The sequence below is a fragment of the Bombyx mori genome, chromosome 24 (genome assembly GCF_030269925.1).
Source record: "Bombyx mori chromosome 24, ASM3026992v2".
Classification (NCBI taxonomy): domain Eukaryota; kingdom Metazoa; phylum Arthropoda; class Insecta; order Lepidoptera; family Bombycidae; genus Bombyx; species Bombyx mori.
In genome coordinates, this window is record NC_085130.1 from 5,048,380 (window position 1) to 5,069,214 (window position 20,835).

General features: G+C 36.8%; 1 protein-coding gene across 16 annotated transcripts in view; it reads right to left on the reverse strand.

Annotated features, from left to right (window-relative positions):
* LOC101739913 (irregular chiasm C-roughest protein) overlaps nt 1-20,835 on the reverse strand; it is a 102,912-nt gene that overhangs the window by 18,702 nt on the left and 63,375 nt on the right. For 8 of the 16 annotated variants that reach the window (XM_062675658.1, XM_062675666.1, XM_062675665.1 and 5 more), the window contains exons 3-9: nt 18,014-18,164; nt 12,807-12,884; nt 11,837-11,988; nt 11,347-11,438; nt 9,991-10,099; nt 8,949-9,122; nt 6,022-6,124 (exon numbers count right to left, since the gene is read on the reverse strand). In XM_062675658.1, coding sequence (XP_062531642.1) covers nt 6,022-6,124; nt 8,949-9,122; nt 9,991-10,099; nt 11,347-11,438; nt 11,837-11,988; nt 12,807-12,884; nt 18,014-18,164 — 859 coding nt within the window. Of the gene's footprint in view, nt 1-6,021; nt 6,125-8,948; nt 9,123-9,990; nt 10,100-11,346; nt 11,439-11,836; nt 11,989-12,806; nt 12,888-18,013; nt 18,165-20,835 lie in introns of all 16 variants that reach the window. The other 8 variants (XM_062675662.1, XM_021347113.3, XM_062675663.1 and 5 more) reach the window with 1 other exon arrangement.

A 20,835-nucleotide genomic window follows, 5' to 3' on the forward strand; every position in this document is an offset into this window, starting at 1 on the left:
TTCTGACTCACGATTTCATGGGAACAATTTTAAATGAACTGTATCGATAAACTTAGGTGAGATACGACCGATGCTAACATCATTTCTTTGTTCAAGAATATCTGGGTATTTTTGTTTGAAGAACGCTTCGAGTTGAATGGTTTGATTTATTGAAAGATACATTCACGAAGATCGATTTTGTATTCGTTTTAAAAAAAATATTATAGTGTTCACCCATTTAATAATTGTTGGAAAATAATTTTGTTGACAACTCAAGCTCGCTTGGAATTAAGCTAGTTTCTATAGTTTTCTTATTGCCTTTATAGCCGAAGGAGCGGCATACTGATAGTGAGTGATGGTTACAGACGCTCATGAACTTCAACATTGCCAAATAGTACAAATCTAAGCGGTAATATTCAAGTTCCTAACAAATTTTTTGACAATTAATATTAAACATAGCGGACCGCTCCGGCTCCGCTCGGGTCTTTAACAAAAAATTCAATGATATGTGACGTTTTATTTAAAAAAATAAAAGAACACTTATTGCGGCATAACTATAATAGTTAGATATATGCTGTCGCAACTCTTTTTGTAAGTAATAATGTGTTCTACAAAGTCGTAGTACATTGTTTTATTCTATCGTCAATAGTTTTCGCGGGGCACGAGACGTAAAGAATATTTTAGGTAATTTTTTTACACCTTGGGTTACATTATTGGCGTTTTAGTAAGGATCCCTAATATTTTTCAAAAAGATTATAGCCTATGTTACTCAGAAATAGCGTAGTAGCTTCCAAACAGTGAAAGAATTTTTCAAATCGGTTCAGTAGTTCGGAGCCTATTCAATACAAACAAACAAACAAATCTTTCCTCTTTATAATATTAGTATAGATGAAACTTTTTAGAAAAATATTGAATTATTTTCTCCATAAAATCAAATCCCTGTGAGGGAGTCCGTATAGAGTCCCTTCTTTATTCACGGGAAAATCGTGTTTTTGGATCGCTCGTAATTAACACCACAGTTGAAACAATAGGAGTTTTATTATTGCAGCGGCTTACACAGTTCTAAGTTATACACATTATTCCGTTTTTTCGTCTTATGTGTTTTCGGCGGGAAAAAGGTCCTGTGTCACAGACTATCTCCTTTTTTTTTTCACCTCTCGTGCGTTTTGACTTACGCATCATAAAAAGGTGCACTCTTAAACGCCACAACGGCGAATGTTGTTGGAAAATTAGCGGAATCATCAGGAACTTATTAAGATGAAGTTATTTGTTAAGGAAATTTATTAATATATTCCTTTTAATATTGTATAAACTATTATATGTATGTATGTATGTATATGTGATTGTGTATATACTTTTTTGTGTGTGTATGTATTTTTAAATTAATATAAATTTCATTGCACCTACTACTATTCACTCTGCACTACCTTTGGTTGACTGCTAGAGAATGCCTTAGGCATTAAGTCCGCCAATGTAAATTTTACATGAAGTGTAATAAATAAATAAATAAATAAAGTAGATTCACGCGAAACATATAATGCGATGTTCACACTTTATTACGTAACGGCTCCCTTCCCTTCGACTAATTGCTACATAACAATCTCTAAAGACTTTTCACACGAGAACACCCTACAATCACAAGGTAACCCCAGAAGCGTAACCGAAAATTACTTTCATGGTACCATAGGTCTCTCTAGAGTGGACAATCATAAGGTATAGGGTTTGGCCAGACGCGTTACTGAATATTACTTTAATTGTACCATAGGTCTCTGTTGAGTGGTCAACATCACTCAACAAGACTGATTTATCGTATGGCGCCACACAACACGCGTTCCAGAAAAAAAAAAAAAACTTATCGAACATTGGAAAATATTTTAAAAAGTGATTTATAGTTTTTGTTTTCAAACACGCAAAATACGAGAGAATTTTCACGGGACTCATTCATTGATTTATAACTGTTCCGTTTTAGAACAAAGAAGTACTTTTTTTTAAGAGTACATCAATCAAATACCAAGAAAAATATCAATATTTATGAAGCATTTTCAGTATGTTTAACCTAAAAGAAATGAATATTTTCACTAGAATATGAAAATAAAACATTATTAGTTTTACTAGCAGCAAAATCTTGCAGCGGGACTCATGGAAACTGTTGAAAAATGAATAGTACTTGTGAGTCCGCACGGCACGTCATTACGGATCCTCCTGATCCATTAACGGTGCTTTTAGGCACCACAAGCACTGGTCGCTGTCCTCGTCGAACCCTTCGTCAAGCGAAGGGCTCGACAAGCGAATTAGCCCATAGACACAGCCCACTGAGTAGCCTCTCAAGGTAGGCTTATTTACGTTGTAGATGTATGTGGGCTTCAGTTACCACTTAACATCAGGTGGGCCGTGAGCACGTCAACCCACTTAAGTATTTAAAAAAACGATAAATCTGGCACGAGCTTCGTCTTAATAGTTACCTACTGCGCCGACTATAAACAATAGGAATTTTAGAATATAATTTTTAAAACCAGTGTAATCACAAGCGTCCTTAAACATAACAATAGTCTTCTCAAAGAACGTGGATCTCCATGATGACCTGGAGCTTGACTCAGTCAGTAAGTATCTACAGTCAGCATCATTGCGCTACTTTGAAAAGGCGGTACGACATGAAAACCCTCTTGTCGTGGCCGCCGGGAATTACATACCCGATCCTGTAGACCGTATGGTAAACAGTCGATGTCACCCTAAACACGTCATTACGGATCCTCCCAATCCATTAACGGTGCTTTTAGGTACAACAAGCACCGGTCACCGTCCTTGTCGAACCCGTCGCTTGCGACGAATAGCTCGACGAATGAATTAACCGATAGACACAGCCTACTGAGTTTCTCGCCGGACCTTCTCAGTGGGTCGCGTTTCCGATCCGGTGGTAGATTCTATGAAGCACTGCTCTACTCTAGGACCAGTGTTAGCAACACTCCCGGTTAGAGCCCCGTGAGCTCATCTACACGTCAAGGAGAAGCTGAAATAGTCTCTCAAGGCTATCAGCATAGGTAGGGAAGAAAAAGCAGCCTACATGGTGAGGCGCCCCGAGTGCTAGCACGAGTGACGCAACTATGACTGTATCCAAATCCCGCAGGCAAGTACCGATTTTCTAATGAAATACGTACCGTACAATGGGGTAAATAGGGACAAAATCGACCTTCAGATTGAATTTTAAAATAGTTCCAATTAAATAGTCACTGCTCAACCAAAGAAATAAGTTGAGTCTTGAACGTACCTAGGTGATAAAAACCGTTACATTATTTAAATTATTCATTTTAAAGAAATAATCGGTAAAATAATGGCCGTCCCAATTTACCCAGCGTCCGGGGTAAATTGACACGGTTAAGGGTTAAATTGGGATATTTGTAAGGGTTGTCAACTCGCAGTACTGCGATATATAGGTAGGTGCCATATAATTATTTATATGGACCGAAATGATGAATACAATCCATAATTTAAGCACAATACACAACATAGTGTAAATTAAGCTGGTTTCTATTCCGAAGCGATGTGACGTGAATGATAATCAACAATACAATGATCAAAAAAAGTATGTGCATGTTATATTTTAGAAAATTATTATTTAATTTCCTTAAAAATCACAACTCTGAAACAAAATCATAAAATAGAATAAAAAATAGAAAACAAAAGGACTGGAAATGCAATAATACAAGATAAAAAAACAATAAGATATAATACAATAGAAATAAGACAATAAGATAAAAAAACAGCTTTATCTGATTACTGCCAATAATAACAAAAATAGAAGAAATTCTTTCTAAGCTAAATAACTAAACTCAATTAATTCACTCACTCATAATTGGAACCTAGATATCTCGGATTTTTAATTAATGTTACATTTAAAATCTGAGGCCTGTTTTTATTTGTCTGTGCGTTGTGAATGTTAAAAAAATCATGATTCGACGCGTGAATAGATTCTGAAATAACAAAAGTTTTGATTCGTTTGAGTTCTTTTAACTTTTAATTTTATTGCTATAAAGAACATACGACCGGGCAGATATTACAAGGTAAATGTCGCGAAAAAAAAGTAATTATATATATACTTTTCTTTTACCTATAATACTTACATAAACTAACTGATAAACACATTAACCTTCTTTACATCACGCTATTAAGTGATAGTATAGGCTAAAAAATCTATTATAAGATATCAGTGACAACCCTAACAAGCCATCCCTATTTTGTCCTTTGGCGTTCCAATTTTGTGTTTTCTCGTCCCTAATTTTTCCAGTCTCGTTCCAAATTACCCTACATACGTCCCAATTTTCCCCAAAAAGAAAGGAAAAAATATACATTTTTTATTTTGTCGAAATATTGTATTTAAAATAAGAATATTGCAACTTACCGTTTGTTGTGGTATTTCCAGGTGTATTAAAAACGTATATAAATTGTGATCTTATTGAAAAAACAACGATAATATTACTTTTTTTAAAAGTTCTTTAAGCTGTTTTAAAACGCACTTTTCAACCATTATTTTAAATTTAATTTGACGAAGTTTTGGGACCAACTTAACTCATGCTTAGTACTTCCATACTTAACTTGGTTTTTCTTCTATACATTGATAAATATTACCTTAAAGAAAATTAGGTAGATTCCGTGCTACAAGTACTTTGAGAATCTTCCGCAGGTTTGTCCCAATTTACCCCAGAATCCCAATTTACCCCATGTCATGGTACTTAAGTCACGTTCACTAATGACTCTCGTGTGAAGGAATATCAATGCGAGGCTAAATGCCTAATTACTGGTGGTAGGGTATGTGAGCTCATGTCGCTAGGCTTAACGGCCCTTTCTATTTCGATCGGGCAACATGCGTTCTGGTATAAAGGATGGAGCAACCGGTATTCTATAAACCTTAAACTCGCGTCTTAGAACTCATATCTCAAGGTGGGCTGATGATGTCTATGGGCTTCGCTAACCATCTAACACTAGCCGAGTTGTGAGCTCGTTCAACTATTTAAGCATTGCAATTTGCGTATACACTATTCAACTGATTTTTAGATCTCAACGTAGATTCCCATTTAGGTATGGATCATAACAACCTGTACATAATATTTGGTTATCTAAACTTATACACGTTTTTAAACTTATTACCAAATAGAAAAATCTAAAACGTTAAATCAGCAGTTATATATAAAACTCGTTCCCCATAGTTGACCCAACATTAAAATAGTAGTCGCCGCCTATTAGCCACGAGATAACACCGCAATAAACTCGTCTGGTCATCCATGGAATTCAATACCAAAGACGTCTAAAAATAATATTATGTTTATATTATATCACCTAGTTTCGCTGCTGTCGGAATAGCCACGAAGCATGTTTATGTTAATGGAAAATAAAAGCGCCATGGTGTTTCATGATGCCCACGCCATGACGCAATTTCGGGTTATGGGAAGATAGAATTCGACCAATTTCCATTACATTGTATTTGTCGTATTAGATATTTCGGGAATACTGATATAGGTTAATGCCAAATTCTGGAGGCATTATTCAAAATATGTTTCAAGATTTATCAAGATCAGATTGATGGAATGTTACACTCAAAACTGGACTTCTGTTTCTGCAACTTTAACCCTATCGGTAAAAGAAGGAGAGGTCGACTGAAGAAGAGATGGATTGAGTGTGTGAATGACGATATGAGAGAAAGAGGAGGGAGTGTTGAGATGGCGGCAGATAGACGAGAATGGTGTAGAAAAAATGTACCGACTTCATCTAGTGGGATAAGATGGAGACAAAGAAGAAACAAAACTTTAACCCCATAGCTGTGAGATTATTTTACCTTGATCTGTTGGACCGAACATTATCTTGCGTTGCAAATTCCGGGAACTACTTACATCAGGTCGGCCATTACCACATTTAATTATCAAGTCTTTTGTCGCTCTTGATGTTGAAGGATGAATAGGTATATTAACATCGCAATAATTACGCGGTGCATTTCACTCATTTTTCTTTATTATAAAATTAATAATAAATAAAAAACTGATATTTACTCACATGCAACGTTCAGTGTAACTTTTGCCGAGCTCGTGCCCACAGTATTGCTGATTTCGCATCTCACTTCAGCCTTGTTATGTTTCCTTGTGACGTTGAAAATAATCTAAGGACAAACATTTTAAATTATCTCTAGGTGAACTAAAAAAAGGCAGATGCTACTGATTTATTACATAGCAAATAGAATACTGCGATAGAAAAAATTATAAAGAACCACAATAAAATCATGCCTAATCAAAAATTGCCATAAAAAACAAAATAGCCGTTATTTTAACACATCAAAATTTAATTGAGTACAATTAATGAATTTATCAATAGAAAGTATATCTGCGATTAAAATCAGTCTAATTTCCCAAGCAATGCTAACTAAACAGGCATTTTTAATATAAATACGCGAACATAATTAGTATTAAAGAAGTTATCCAACCGTAATTATTAGTCTTCAAGTCCGAGTACATGTACATGTTGTAAAGCCAGGCCTGACAAGATATTATCTGTCTCTCTCTAACGCGATCGTAAGAAGAGCACGTATGGCAAGTTTAAGCCAGTTTGCGGGAAAACTTTCCGGATTCGAATGGTCATACAAAATACGTCTGGACTAAAAGGACTCAAATCTCCCAACCGTATTAAATCGAGCCAGAACTTCTTCTGGTCTTTGTTCCACACGTGTGGTCGTCCAAATGTGTATCTTTGTTCTAGTTTAATCTTAAAGGTTTTTCTGTTTGTACACGGTGATATTAGTAAAAGTATATGTGGTTTAAAAAATAAAACTCGCGGTGTACTCAAATCAAGCTGTAAGTTTACAACGGACTTCGATCTTACTATCGACAGAAACTTACCAATTTTCTAAATATATATATATGCGTGTGGCATATATTCCCAAACTACAATGACGGAATAGCATTGGGTAATGATTGATAAATTTGCGCAATCACTGGGGTCATTGATACTGCATGGATGGTTACGACAGTCTGGTCTGTAACTGATTTATAGCAGTCTTTTGTTTCCATTTGAGGTAAGACAGTCGTTACAATTGAAGCTTCCAACTGACACACTTTAAGATGGGTTTTTACGTTAATATGTCAATGAACTCCGATAAAAATAAAAAATTGTATTATATTTACTATTGCGGTTAGAGTCGTCAAACAAGTTATCTTTACTGAATCAGTAATGAACGCACAACCTAAGCACCTAGAATTTTGCAATTCTAGGTGCTTAGGTTTTGGATTTAGTAGGAATTTTGGCAGGAGATATTATTATATTGGATCTAAAGAAGGATTTTTGGAAACATCAGCTCTATGGGAGTAAAATGGAGTATAATGAGGTCCTTCATTATCCAAGTAAGAAACACGACATCTGAAATACCTGATTCCAATTAAAAATAAATATATCTGAATCAGGATTTGGAAGCTTATATAGAAAGTTACTTTCATTTGAAGCTTAGGTAACCATAGTTAAGCATCAGCTAATACAATATACACGTTTACTTCGTTCGCATAACCGTAGTGAGTTAATGAAACAGCCAGAAAACGCTTTGAGAGTAAACCGAGAGACCATGCCGGGAACAATTCATGAGCAAAACACAACTGCGCTCCAGTGAAAAATTTAACCTGTTGCAATAGCAGTGCAGGCCCCGAGCAGCGAGCCGGCTAATTCGACTTTATTATATTCGAGCTTTTTATTTTATTTTCGGTGCTTTTGTTTTGTGCGGTTCGCTGGCTTCGCATGTGGGTCATTTTGAGGGTGCCTTTATTGAGTTTCAATGTATAACGTACAGTTGTTTGTTTATATGATTCATTAAATATGTCTGGACTTTTTGGCGGGAACGCGAGGAGTGAAGCTGTGTGATTTGTTTTATTTTGTCTATTTAGTGTTTCTTTAGGTTTAAATGTGTTATAATGTTGGTTTATTAACTGTTTAATATCAGTGAAAGTGCACAAATGTGGGAAAATGAAACAAAGCCGCTGGGCGTAACTTCTCGGGATTCTCCAAAAAGTCCACTGAATTTTTTTTAGTAAATGACCACCATTTTACTGAGATTATATTTCATCTCATTTCATTTAATTTCATCCCAGTTGATTAATGCCTCAAATTAATCATCTTCATTTCATTTAATTTTACTTCATATTATCATCATTTTTCATAGAAATAAGAATAAAAAATTAAGTTAGACATGACTTAAAGGTCTTAGTTACCAGGTCATAAAATCCCTTAAAAAATTAACTATGCCTAAATCAAGATATAAGATCTCTACGGGACCTTGGCTGTTTATCTAAAGCGTTTTATTTGTGTGTACTGTGTGTAAACGTGCTCACAGGCCAACTGATGCTAAGAGGCTACCTGAGTCCATGGACATCACAACATCAATTCTGCCACCTACTCTAAAACGTTTTTCGGTCAAGTCAGTTTTTTTTTTTACTTAGATGGGGGGAAAAGCTCACAGCCCACCTGGTGTTAAGTGGTTACGGGAGCCCATAGACATCTACAACTTAAATGCCGCCACTCACCTTGAGATATGAGTTCGAAGGTTCCAGTATAGTTACAACGGCTGCCCCACCCTTCAAACCGAAACGCATTACTGCTTCACGGCAGAAATAGGCAGGGCGGTGAAATCTACCCGTGCGGGCTCTCCCTACCACCAGTAAAATTTGGATCGTATTGTATTAACTTACCCTTAAAATCGGAACGTAACTATTTCCTCGCAAAAATAGGCAAATTGGCGATACCTATTCGTGCAGACTCACATTAAACCAAATACTGGGGGTGCTAAATATTAAAAATTATTGTTGAGTTTTAATTTTCCATCACGAAAATCCTGCTTGCGGGATTCGAATACCGGCACAGCCGCTCCCTTATAAATACTACACCGAGCGTCTTATCTATTAGGCCACGACGTCTTCGAAGGAAATAGCATTTATAAATTAACTTACCATCTCGTCAGTGTAGTCTCCTATGACCGGGTTGTTGTTGATGTACCACCTGTGGGCCCGGGGGGGAGGATTCGATTCGGAGCTACACCGTATCCTTGCTTCATTACCCTCCGGTATCTTACCGTCGATCACGCCAGACCTGAACGATATATTCACTTTCGGGACGTATTTCACCTGTTTCAGAAATAAAAATATTAAATTCTCTGCCAGATAATTGGATCAAGTACATACTCAAAGCTTTGGCGAGTCGTTGATATGCAACGAAATTCAAAACTAATGTTTTTAGAACGAAGTTCCTTATGGGACGATGCGGAGGGGTACCCTAACCGGGAAAAGGCGTCCGTAACGTAAGATTTTAATTAGTAATGCACACAGTGTACGACTTAACTTTGTAATAACGTAAAAACTAATAATGCACACAGTGTACGACTTAACTGTGTAATGACGTACAAAAAATAAGACATTTTTTATCATTCATTGAACACGATGTCAGAGCGTTCGTTTGCGCAATACACTAACAGCTCTTATGCAAACAACCGTGAATGAAGTGCACCACAATAAGTTCGCACGTTACCGAATGACTGTGGGTTGTTGCGAAACCTCCAGTTTTATTTTCTTTATACCTCGAATAGAACTTAAAATTAATATTTGGTCCTATCCACCTTGGTTCCTATCCACGACACCACACATCTTTATTATTTATTTATTGCTTAGCTGGACGGACGAGCGCACGGCTCACCTGATGTTAAGTGGTTACCGGAGCCCATAGACATCTACAGCCTAAATGCCGCCATCCACCTTGAGATTTGAGTTGTAAGGTCTCAGTTTTAACTGTACAACAATTTTAGCAGTACATATTTGCTGATTCCATATCATATTCTGTTATAACTGTCCGCGTGAACGCCTAAGCGACAGCGACTAGCGTCACTCTAACAACGACCTTTTCAAGTACAGTGCGGATCCCTCGCTGCGGCCGCGTGAGTTTAACAGAATATCACGCCGCCGACCGTCTTGTGACCTATGTCTGTGTGTTTAGACGTACCTCAAAATGTATCGTAGCCATCCTCGGCGCTCTGTCAGCTGTGTTCTGGGCTTGGCAGGTGAATGTCTGGTTGTGGTACGCCTTGCTCGGGTTCAACCGCAAAACCGACCTGAATAATAGAACTAGTGAGCTATTGACGCCCGCACCACTGTTTATGTGGTCAGGTAGCTGTGACAGAGTGTGGCTTTTGGGTATTAGCGATGTGATACGTGAGTACATTATTGTGGTGACCTTGTCTTCGTCAATTGTAATCTTAGTAATTGATAATGAAAATTTAAACGTTGCGGTTACGAGTAGTCTAGAATGTGCTTTTTTTTTATCCAGCAAATATGAAAGATTAATAATTTCTTAAATACTATTGACAGTATTGTCGCTAAGAGGGAACCCTTCAACAGCCTTAAAGTGGACAAAAACCTCTGAGGAATGAACTTTAACCGGAACACACTTACTGACTAAAAGAAAAACGATAATATACAGGTAAAGGTGAGTTGATTTAAATGATTACCAGAGCAGTTAACAAGGTTTCAATTGGTTTTTTTTTTAATTCTATTTCGTAAACTGGCCATTGAACACACCACCCAATTGTGTCTGGTAGCCGTCGCATAGCTTAGCGACTCTATGGCCACAGCTAATTCGTTGCCTAATATTTTATACTGTCTTTCTATCAGTCCGCCCTTGATATTTGGGCGCAGCGACTCTATGGCTACAGCCGAATCGTTGCCTAATATTTTATACTGTATGTCTATCAGTCCACATTTGGGCGCATCATCTTTTGCTGCAGTAATCGGAAAGATTAAAGGAAAATTCAGTCCAGGTTTAACGATACTACCACCAGTAATTAATTACACTAAGACTTGTGATAGTTATTATTGACTGTTATTAAGAAAACACATTATCTTTCGATCTGCAAAATTTAGTTTACATTTAACAAAGAATATCGTCTTTTCGCTTTAAAAGTATACAATTTCCAAAAAAATTTCAAAATTGAGTTAATATGCGGAATCATTTGGTATCACCAGTATTTTTCTTATAAATGATCGATCAAAAGAGCGATCTTTATTTAATTTTTTTTAGTTTACCTATGTTTTGACTACTATTAACAAAATTAATAAATAATTTTATCTTACTTTAAAAGACAGATAATGTAACTGGTAGAAAATAAAAAAGTAAATGTTACAAAGATGATTAATATTAAAGATATCACAATATGTTAAACCTTTAAAACATAAATATAAAATTAGTAAGTTTTGAGATTATACAATCTTAATGCGAGAAGACCATATGTGATAAAGAACTTTTGGAATTAATATAGCAGCGGTATATTCTATAACAAAATTGGCTAAAAGCGACAATAACCTTGTTTTGTATCTTTGTCCATCTGCCATCAACTCCAATTTACTCTTCACGTTCTTCTTCACCACAGCTTGGTTACCGTCCAGCCAAGTTATCTAAGAACACCATATTTTATACAATTGTAGCCATTAAACAATTGGATATTATAAAAATACTAGCTGAACCCGTCCGCTTTGCTGGGCATTTAAAATTAACATTACTATTTCTCACCCCCACAAAAATTCTCATCATTAAGGCCGCAACTGGTGTAGGGAGTCCAACACGCATATAAACATTAGCATATCCATTAAGTACATGTATTTTCTACATGGATACCAAGTTTCAAGTCAATCGGATGCGTGGTTCAGTAGTTATAACGAAACATCCGTAAAAACCACTGTAGATTTATATATTAGTATAGATTAGGCACTAGCCCATATTTCGTTCCGTATATCAATGCTATGGTGTTTGAAGTTCATCTAATTTCACGATTATCACTTCTAAATATCCTTACCTCGGCAGCCGGTTTTCCACCTACGGATTCGCATTCGATATCAAGAGATTGACCTTCCGTTGCTTCTACGAAGGCACCTTGAATTATCCTCGGAGGCTCAGGAGCTACTAGGACTGTCAGTTTTGCGTACCGCGATCGGATCGCCGGCTCTCCTAAAAAGATTAAGCCAATTTGAGGAAAATATTTATTTTAGGATACAGACCAGCCGACGATCTGGAACGATCGGGCAATGGCTCGAACAATCGGACAATGTGAAGTTAAGACTTTTATTTATTTATTTAAAAAAGTACTGCCACATTTTTTTTATTGCTTAGATGGATGGACGAGCTCACAGCCCACCTGGTGTTAAGTGGTTACTGGAGCCCATAGACATTTACAACATAAATGCGCCACCCACCTCGAGATATAAGTTCTAAGGTCTCAGTAACGGCTACCCCACCCTTCGAACCGAAACGCATTACTGCTTCACGGTGGAAATAGGCGGGTGGTGGTACCTACCCGTGCGGGCTCATAAGAGGTCCTACCACCAGTAAAACGTTCAAGAGATGGCGCATAGGTAGTTTCAACGGATGCGTGAATGGAAAGCCTGGTTGAGTTTCACTAATACTTATCACTAATACTAATCAAATTATAATATTGCGGGTTTGATTTTTATTACACGATGTTATTCCTTCACCGTGGAAGTCAATGGGGAACATTTATTAAGTACGTATTTCATTAGAAAAATTGGTACCCGCCTGCGGGCTTCGAACACCGGTGCATCGCTACATACGAATGCACCGAACGTCTTATCCTTTAGGCCACGACGACGACAAAATTATCATCAGTCATCGCAATGTGAAGCCAAAACAAAAGGGAATCAAGCATGTAAAATCTAAATCAGTATTTAGTGTTTCGCAGCGTTACGTTTGCAATTTAAAAATCACATTTACTATCACTATTGAGATAGATCGAGCAAGATTAGACTCACCATTTAGCCCGCCACTAACTTGGCATTGGTACCTTCCGTCATCTTCTAAAGTAACGTCTCGTATATCGAGGGAGAAATCTCCTGAAACAAAGAACCTTTTAAATGGAAGGTCGTTTAAAAAAAATGAAACCAATAAAAATAAAAATTGAAGGATAATATTTTATTCTCACAGAAATATAGATTTGAAGGTGATATATTTATTAATACGCTTTTATTAGCTTCAGGCGTATGTATGTTTGTAACGGAATTTTGAACATGATTTTAACCCCCTTTAAAACGTCGGATTAACTCGAAATTTGGTATACTTATTAAGGACCGATGACAAGGGGTGCATGGTATCAGTAGCTATAAATATTTTATGAACAGATACGAGTAGAAGGGTTATTTTGATAATATTCTGAAAAACAACCCACGCTTTTTTACAATGAAATGTTTTTTTCTTACACTATTTTTAATTCAAATTTATTAAAATTTATTTTCTATTTTTTAGGTGGATTCTCTATAAAAACGTATTTTGTTAGTTTTTTAAACTATTATTTATTCCTTTATTAAGCAAGAGATGTTACAGCCTATTTGGAAGAAGTTGAGGCAGTTGGCTGTTGGTATTGACTGAAAATGAATGTCAATCCACGAAACTGGCAGTGCGTATGAGGGAATGTAACTTGATTTGTGTTGGATTCTATGACCATTTGTTAACACGTTGACTGCCATGTAAACAATTTTGTCGATTTCTGTTACTAAGTCCCTGGATTGCCTAAGCTTTGTCTTCTTTTGTTTGCTAATGTTTTAGTCTTTTAGGTTTCTTAGTAATAGATTCACTCTCAGTAACTTCGGATTCGTCTTTCCCTGAGTCTATTGAATATTCCGGCGCCTTAGTAAGAAGATCGAAGAGAGAAATCAAACATAATTACTTCAATGCGCCGCGTAGGGCACCTGTGACCTACACGGAAGTCAAAGTGTTAAATTAAAGATTAAAAAAATAATAATGACGGAAATCGTGGTTAAAAAATCTCCAAAAGTCTTGAGTCAACTTGAGCCGAACAACCCTGTTCCAAGCAACTGTGCCCAAAATAAGGATACTCCTAATGATTGTAGGTTCTGCGGTGGATATCAATTCAAGAAAAAGTCAATAAATCTGAGGCTTACTCTTGTAAATAAATAAATAAATATTTACTAACAATCACGCCACGTTAACTGGTCCCGTGGTAAGTTCGTAAAGAACTTGTTTTACAGGTACCAGATAACGGAAATAAATGTAAAATTTTTATTACACACATACATATATTTAATATTATACATCCATAACCTTGGAAAATACATTTTTATATTTATCATACAAATATCTTCCCTTGGCGGGATTCGAACCCGCGACCCCCTTGTGTCATGTCACTTACCACTACACCAGACGACCGTCTTGTAATCCAATAACAAGGGCTATCTCGGTAGAACATCTTTAACATTAATTAGGCATTAACAGACCGTTATGACTGTCGGTACTTGAAGCATTGCACCATGGTTCACTTGCGGACTAAATAATAATAATAATAATAATGGTCGGTTCGAAGTAAGTATCAGTTGAACGGAATATTTGAAATGTATTCAGCTGATTATTACTTTTAATAAATGTATCTTTTTTATTTGATTGGTTTTGTTAATTTTAACTATGTTTCAATAATACTATATACACATATGGACTTGTTCTTGTCTGAAATAAAATAAATCGTTCAATCATTCACTCATTCATTCAATCAGTAGCGTAAGATCGAAGGTGTAAACCAAATTGAGCAGTCCGAACACTTTCTATATAAACGAAGTTAAACATCCACACAAATTAAGTCGCCAGGGAGTAAATTTCAATAAGCCTTCTTTTTTTTTATACCTCCTCCCCTCTCGCGGGAGCTACCGTCCGTATAATAATTTACCTAATTAAGTACTTGGAGGGGTTCTCACTTGAGGATAACGGGATGGAGTGCTTTTGTTTAGTCTTTGAGAACGTTGATCTTCGAAAGATTTGTAAAGTTTTCCGACATAAAATTCAGAAAATTTATATTTGAATACACAGTCCGGATATTAAAATAAAATAAAATGTGTGTGTGTGTAAAAATAAAAATAATCGCAAGGGTCAACCACTCCGCAGTACAGTGGAGCAGCCACGCCCTGGGGGAACCGCCTGCATGATCACGGTATCCCGACGCAGGGTAGGTATGATTTAGCAAGAGAAATACGAGAACTACTATCAACTGTGTAACATCTCGTCACTGCGATATAGGAATTGTTGAATTTACGTGCAGCGACATATGTTGATAACAAACTAAATAGAAATAAAATAAACATGGCGCGTAACGGAAGAAATTAAGATGGAGCGTAACCGAAAACGTTACAAACGTTTTTTCCTCCGTACGTCGATAAAGAAGTTTCACTTCAAAAAAACAATAAAACTTACTCTAGAATATTATTCAAGTTATTTTTAGGTTATTACTTTAGTTATTTATTTATTTTGTATAGGAATTCTCTCATCCAACGCTTACGCACTAAGATTTCGATAGTGTGTTTGAAATAAAAAATTCAAGTGTGTGCGTGCCAAAGTAAATGTAACCTTGGGTAAATCAAAAAAATGGGACGCAGTTGAAGAAGAATTCAGTATTGAAATTTAATATTAGTTGAAGATACGTATTATTTTTTTATTGCATAGATGGATGGACGAGCTCAGAGCCCACCTGGTGTTAAGTGGTTACTGGAGCCCATAGACATCTAATCAAATGACTCCAATGATGGGTCAACAGAGGTCTGAACAATAGTCATACTTTTTTTTAAATATCTGAAGAGACAGCTTTTCAATGTCACATTGTACCTTACTCGCTCACAAAACTCTACACTGTGAATTTTAACAATCATTGGAAAACGCAGCCAACTTTTCCGAAGTCATTGACCCGTTGCGTAAATGTCTAATAATAAATAATGATGCAGACATTTCATACGGAGAAATGAAATGTGAATTATTTTAAGAAGGTTTTTCAAATTGAAAACAAGAAAATATCTGCGTGCTGTTTTGGAAGCACGTTCCAGTCGTAAACCAAATGCTTTTTTCTTCTTTCCAACTATGGCTACACAATCGTTTCAGTTCTTGACGTCATAACCTCTTAAAAATCGATGAACATCGGCTGCACGCCCGAAAAAGTGTCACGTTCCACCTGAGGGTACTAGCGAGAGCTCGTAAGCGATAGAGAGACACGATCGGCTCAAGCGCTGGCTCGTGACACATTTATCTCTCTTCTCGCGTGACGTCAGAGCTAGCAATTTGAATAGTTCTACTACTGACGTTAGCACGTAAAACTATGGTCCGCAAATCGACTTTACAGACCACCAATAATTTTCTTTTTCTCAAGACTACAATAAATAAAACTTTTGGTCACTAAACGATCACCAAATGTCTGCAGCATGCGTTTTGTTATTGATCTAAGCTTCGGTAATTCTTGTTTGATAACGGCCGAAAATTAGCTTACGGACTGAAATATAACCAATTTTTTTGTTATTACCCTTGTAGGCAGACGAGCATACGGCCCACCTGATGGTGAGTGGTTACCGTCGCCCATAGACTACAGCAATGCTAGGGGCAGAGCCAAACCGCTGCCTACCGAAATAACCACATCACACTGAAATTTCAAAAAATATTTCTACTGGTCTTTTGTGTGGATTTAGGAAAGTTAGTCATTAGACTTAGAAATATAGTAGGTAACAGCTTATTTCACAGCTGCTTAACGGCTTAATTTCGCGTTTACAATTTAACTATTTCCTAAGTTCGAATACTTAATCGTCTTCTTAGTCGCGGACGACTATAATGTTGTTGGCCGACACTTGAATATAATTCTAACTACCTTCTATCAAAAAATGTTTATTGACTTTTGGATTTCATATCATACAGAAAGAAATTATAGTATCTTGAGGTCTAAGCGATTGTTTGGTTTTCATCTTCACTACCAATAATAAAATGGAGATTAAACCATAAAATAAAATTTAATTCTGTCTACAACTTACAAAAAGAAAAAGAAGAGGCTTTATTGAAACATTTTCGACCTCAGGTAATGTGCTATACGTTACCCGTATTTGATCTACTTAATAATTCCAATCTAAATAAGAGGGTAGGAGTAAAAAAAAAACAAATTTAGTGGGTAGTAAAAATGTGACCCTGAACCAAAAACCTTATTGTTAACAGTTGAACAAATGCCTAACCCGGTTAAAAGCACCAAACCCGACCTCAAAGGCACTGTTGCACACATTACATCCACAGAGGCGTCTCGGAACGCAAATTACCCAAATATTTTTATTTTACTACACGACTGTACTGAATAATCTATTTTTTGCGTTCACACGAATATGCGCTATGGCGCCTGGAAACAAGGATAGAATTGGCGTTTTGCATGCGATAGTGAATCACGGTCAAAGTGCGTAAGACTTACGTAGGATCTTTTTGAGGAAAATTAGATTTTCTCCGTGGGATTTTATTTGGCGTATCAACCAAACAATCTAACTTATATGGCATTTATCAATTTAAATAAAAACTATAAGTGCCAGTATAAATACCAAGTTGGGATCTTAAACGGTAAAATATACCCAATAAATAAGAAAATATAAGTATGCGACAAACTTTTCAAGCATTACATAATGATATTTATAATGAGCCCTCAAAATTGGATAATCTCCTATTCTATTGATATTATGTGTTAGAAATACATGCAAGTCCAAGTACATCTACACTTGTGAATACTGAATATAATATTTAACAAAGATACTGATTCTGACCTTGAACCCAATCCAGTTCGAAGGGGACTTGAGTTACTTAGAAGCAGTGGTTTTTAAAGACTATTTATATTAAAGAAATGCTGTGAAATGACCGCGTCCAAACACAAAAGTAATAGATTCTGTTGCGGCCAAGAATAGCCGGGGCTAGAAGAATCTTCACCGACATTATTAACGGTTTTAACCACTAAACGAACGAAATAAGCTTCAAGATATCCTGAATATGGTGGCAGGGTGGTGGTACCTACCCGCGCGGAATCACAAGAGGTCCTACCACCAGTATGTAAAAACAATAGGTATAAGTTACGAGTGTTGCAGTGATAAATGTGTTGTTAGAGAAATAGTTGAGCTGATTGTCGTTGTTGACCCGGACTTTTGAACCTGTCGTTTCGAAAACGGATCATATCTACCTTCCTCGTCGCTTCCGATCATGGAGTATCTGTCATAACCGCTCAGGTTCCGGTGTGTGCCGAGCCCGAAGTCGTCTTTCGTCCACTGAAGCGCCCCAGCCTTGTTCTCCACTCGACAGGGCAGAGTGACTCGCGATCCCACTATCGCACTCTGTTGACAAAGGTTAAGCTAAATTAAAATCGATAGTAATGACACTGGTGGTAGGACCTCTTGTTAGCTGGTGGTAGGACCTCTTTTCTACTGGTGGTAGGACCTCTTTTGAGTCCACGCGGCTAGGTACCACCACCCTGCCTATTTCTACCGCGAAGCAGTTCGGCTTGAAGGGCAGCCGTTGTAACTATACTTGAGACCTTAGAACTTATATCACAAGATGGGTGGCGCATTTACGTTGTAGATGTCTATGGGCTCCAGTAACCACTTAAAACGAGGTGGGCTGTGAACTCATCTACCCATCTAAGCATTAAAACAAAAAAACAAAAACAGGGGATTAACGATTGTTATTGCAGGGCCCGTCATCGGAGCAGAGTTTATCACACAGTGTGTTTTCAGAGATCTCCACACAGCTAGATCTGGAATGAACAGCCCTCCACGGTTTTTCTGAGTGTTATAATTATTAGTCTTTGTTAAAACAAGGTCTGACTAACTAACTAACTAACTACATCGGAAATTTGGCGCTACTGCTCGACCTCCCCGGTCGAAGACCTAGAGGTAGACCCAAGACAGGACAGCAAGGACGTAGTGCTGAAGGAAAAAAGGGAATGCAATGTTGCTGACGAGGATGTCGAAGACAGAGCGAAGTGGAGGAGTAAAGTGAGGAAAGCTGACCCCACCACCATGTGGGATAAATAGCTGGGAAGAGAGAGAGAGAGAAAGAGTCAAAACGAGGTCTGAAGAGAGAATCAGCGTTGTTAGGAGCTTGGCTATGTTCCTGGGATTGCTGACGTCTACGGGCGACGGTAACTACTCACCTCTGGTGGGTCGTATGCTTCTCTACCTACAAAGGCAAAGAACCGCCCTCGGAGCTTTTGCTGTACTAAATTGTGTTAAGCTTTGACAAATAAAAAATAGTGACAGCCGTAAAACAAAGGACGACCGGTTTGACCATGCTCATAACGTCATAACATTACTGCAGTGTATTTGAACTACAGTAAAGAACATTACCGAACTGGTTATCAGTTTGGCATCACGAACTCCACGCTTGATTCGATTAAGTATATTTTATAAAATAGCACGTCCATATATTTATCAATTTTGAGAAGGGAAAACGAAATAACGAGATATACGCAGTTATATTCAGTAATATAAGCTTTCACATAAAGAAAGATAGAGAAATGTTATTGTAGACAAAAAACATTATTTAATTTATGTCTATTTCAGGATGTGCCTTCGTCTAAAAAAAATTTACATACATACATAATTAAGGAATGTAATTTATGTACCGCTCAAAACCATTCGATTTCGCTAAAAACTAAGATTGAATTTTAAAACATCCTTTCCTTACGTAAAACTCATTAATTAATCAGTTTTAAATAATAATAGGTATAAAATAGAGTTCCTTAACATCAAAACGGTGACCTTGATCGAAAAGTTCAAATCAACATATCAGGTAAAAAATGTCATTTACTTATTTTAAAAAAACACTTAAATTATAATAAATTAAAATGAAATGAATATATGCTAAATAAAATATCCAGACTAATACAACCGGAAGTGATTAATTACTCATCATCTACTCTAAGATCTACAGGCACGCCACACATACTTAATACAACAGAGAGAGACAGATATAAAAACCCATGGATGGGACATAACGTTTTTAAGCTATTGCCTAAGCTTTTATCGCGGCGACCGAATCAATAAATTCCGTAACGAAAATAAAACCTAACACCCCCACTCCGCCTACCATGTAGCTCACGTTTAACACATTTACACGTTGCGCTTGTGTAGTGTTTGTGAATAAGCGCGTGGCGTGACGTTGCACTGCATGGGTATCATGAAAAATCTGCCCATCTCTCTCTCGCGCGATCTAGCTTATGAGTGTGAAGAGGACAGTTAATATTTTGCTTTTGTTAATGTTTATAAATGTGGCGTGGTCTTATTTTATCGTTGTTTTAATATTAAATTATTATCTATAATCTAATTATAATTACATAAGTTGATAAAAAATGCTATGCAATAGCTTTACCGCGGCAGTCCCCGAGTGCCATTAGTTTTTTTTTTCATTACGTGATGCTTTTCATTACATATCATGCGTTTCGGTTTGAAGGGTAGGGCAGTCGTTGTACTATACTGAGACCTTAGAACTCATATCTCAAGATGAGTGCCGGTATTTACGTTGTAGATATGTCTATGGGCTCCAGTAACCACTTCACACCAAGTGGGCCGTAAGCTCGTCCAAAAATCAAAGAAATTTTGTTAATATTATTGTTAGCTATTTAAAGCTTAATTAAAAACAAATGAGAATACGCCTAATTTTTTTTCTTCTCCAATAGAAAAATAACAATGTAAAAAAGGTAACGTAATATGAATCTTCAGGTATCAGGGATTACGGTCGAATTTCAATCATCGGACGAGTACTAAACTTTTCGAATACTGTGTGTTCACTATGCAATGTCGGGTGTGAAGCGATGGTATCCAAAGCCAAACGGTAATAGCAACACCTCTTTTTTAGGCTTCTGCGCATTAAATTAATTTAAATTTGAATAAGACAACGAAAAACATTCATACACGATTTTTGAAGTGAAACTTCTAATGCGACTTCTAACAAGGTTGCGTTAAACGTTTAACGCTACCATATTAGAAAGAGACAGAGCGAGAGTGA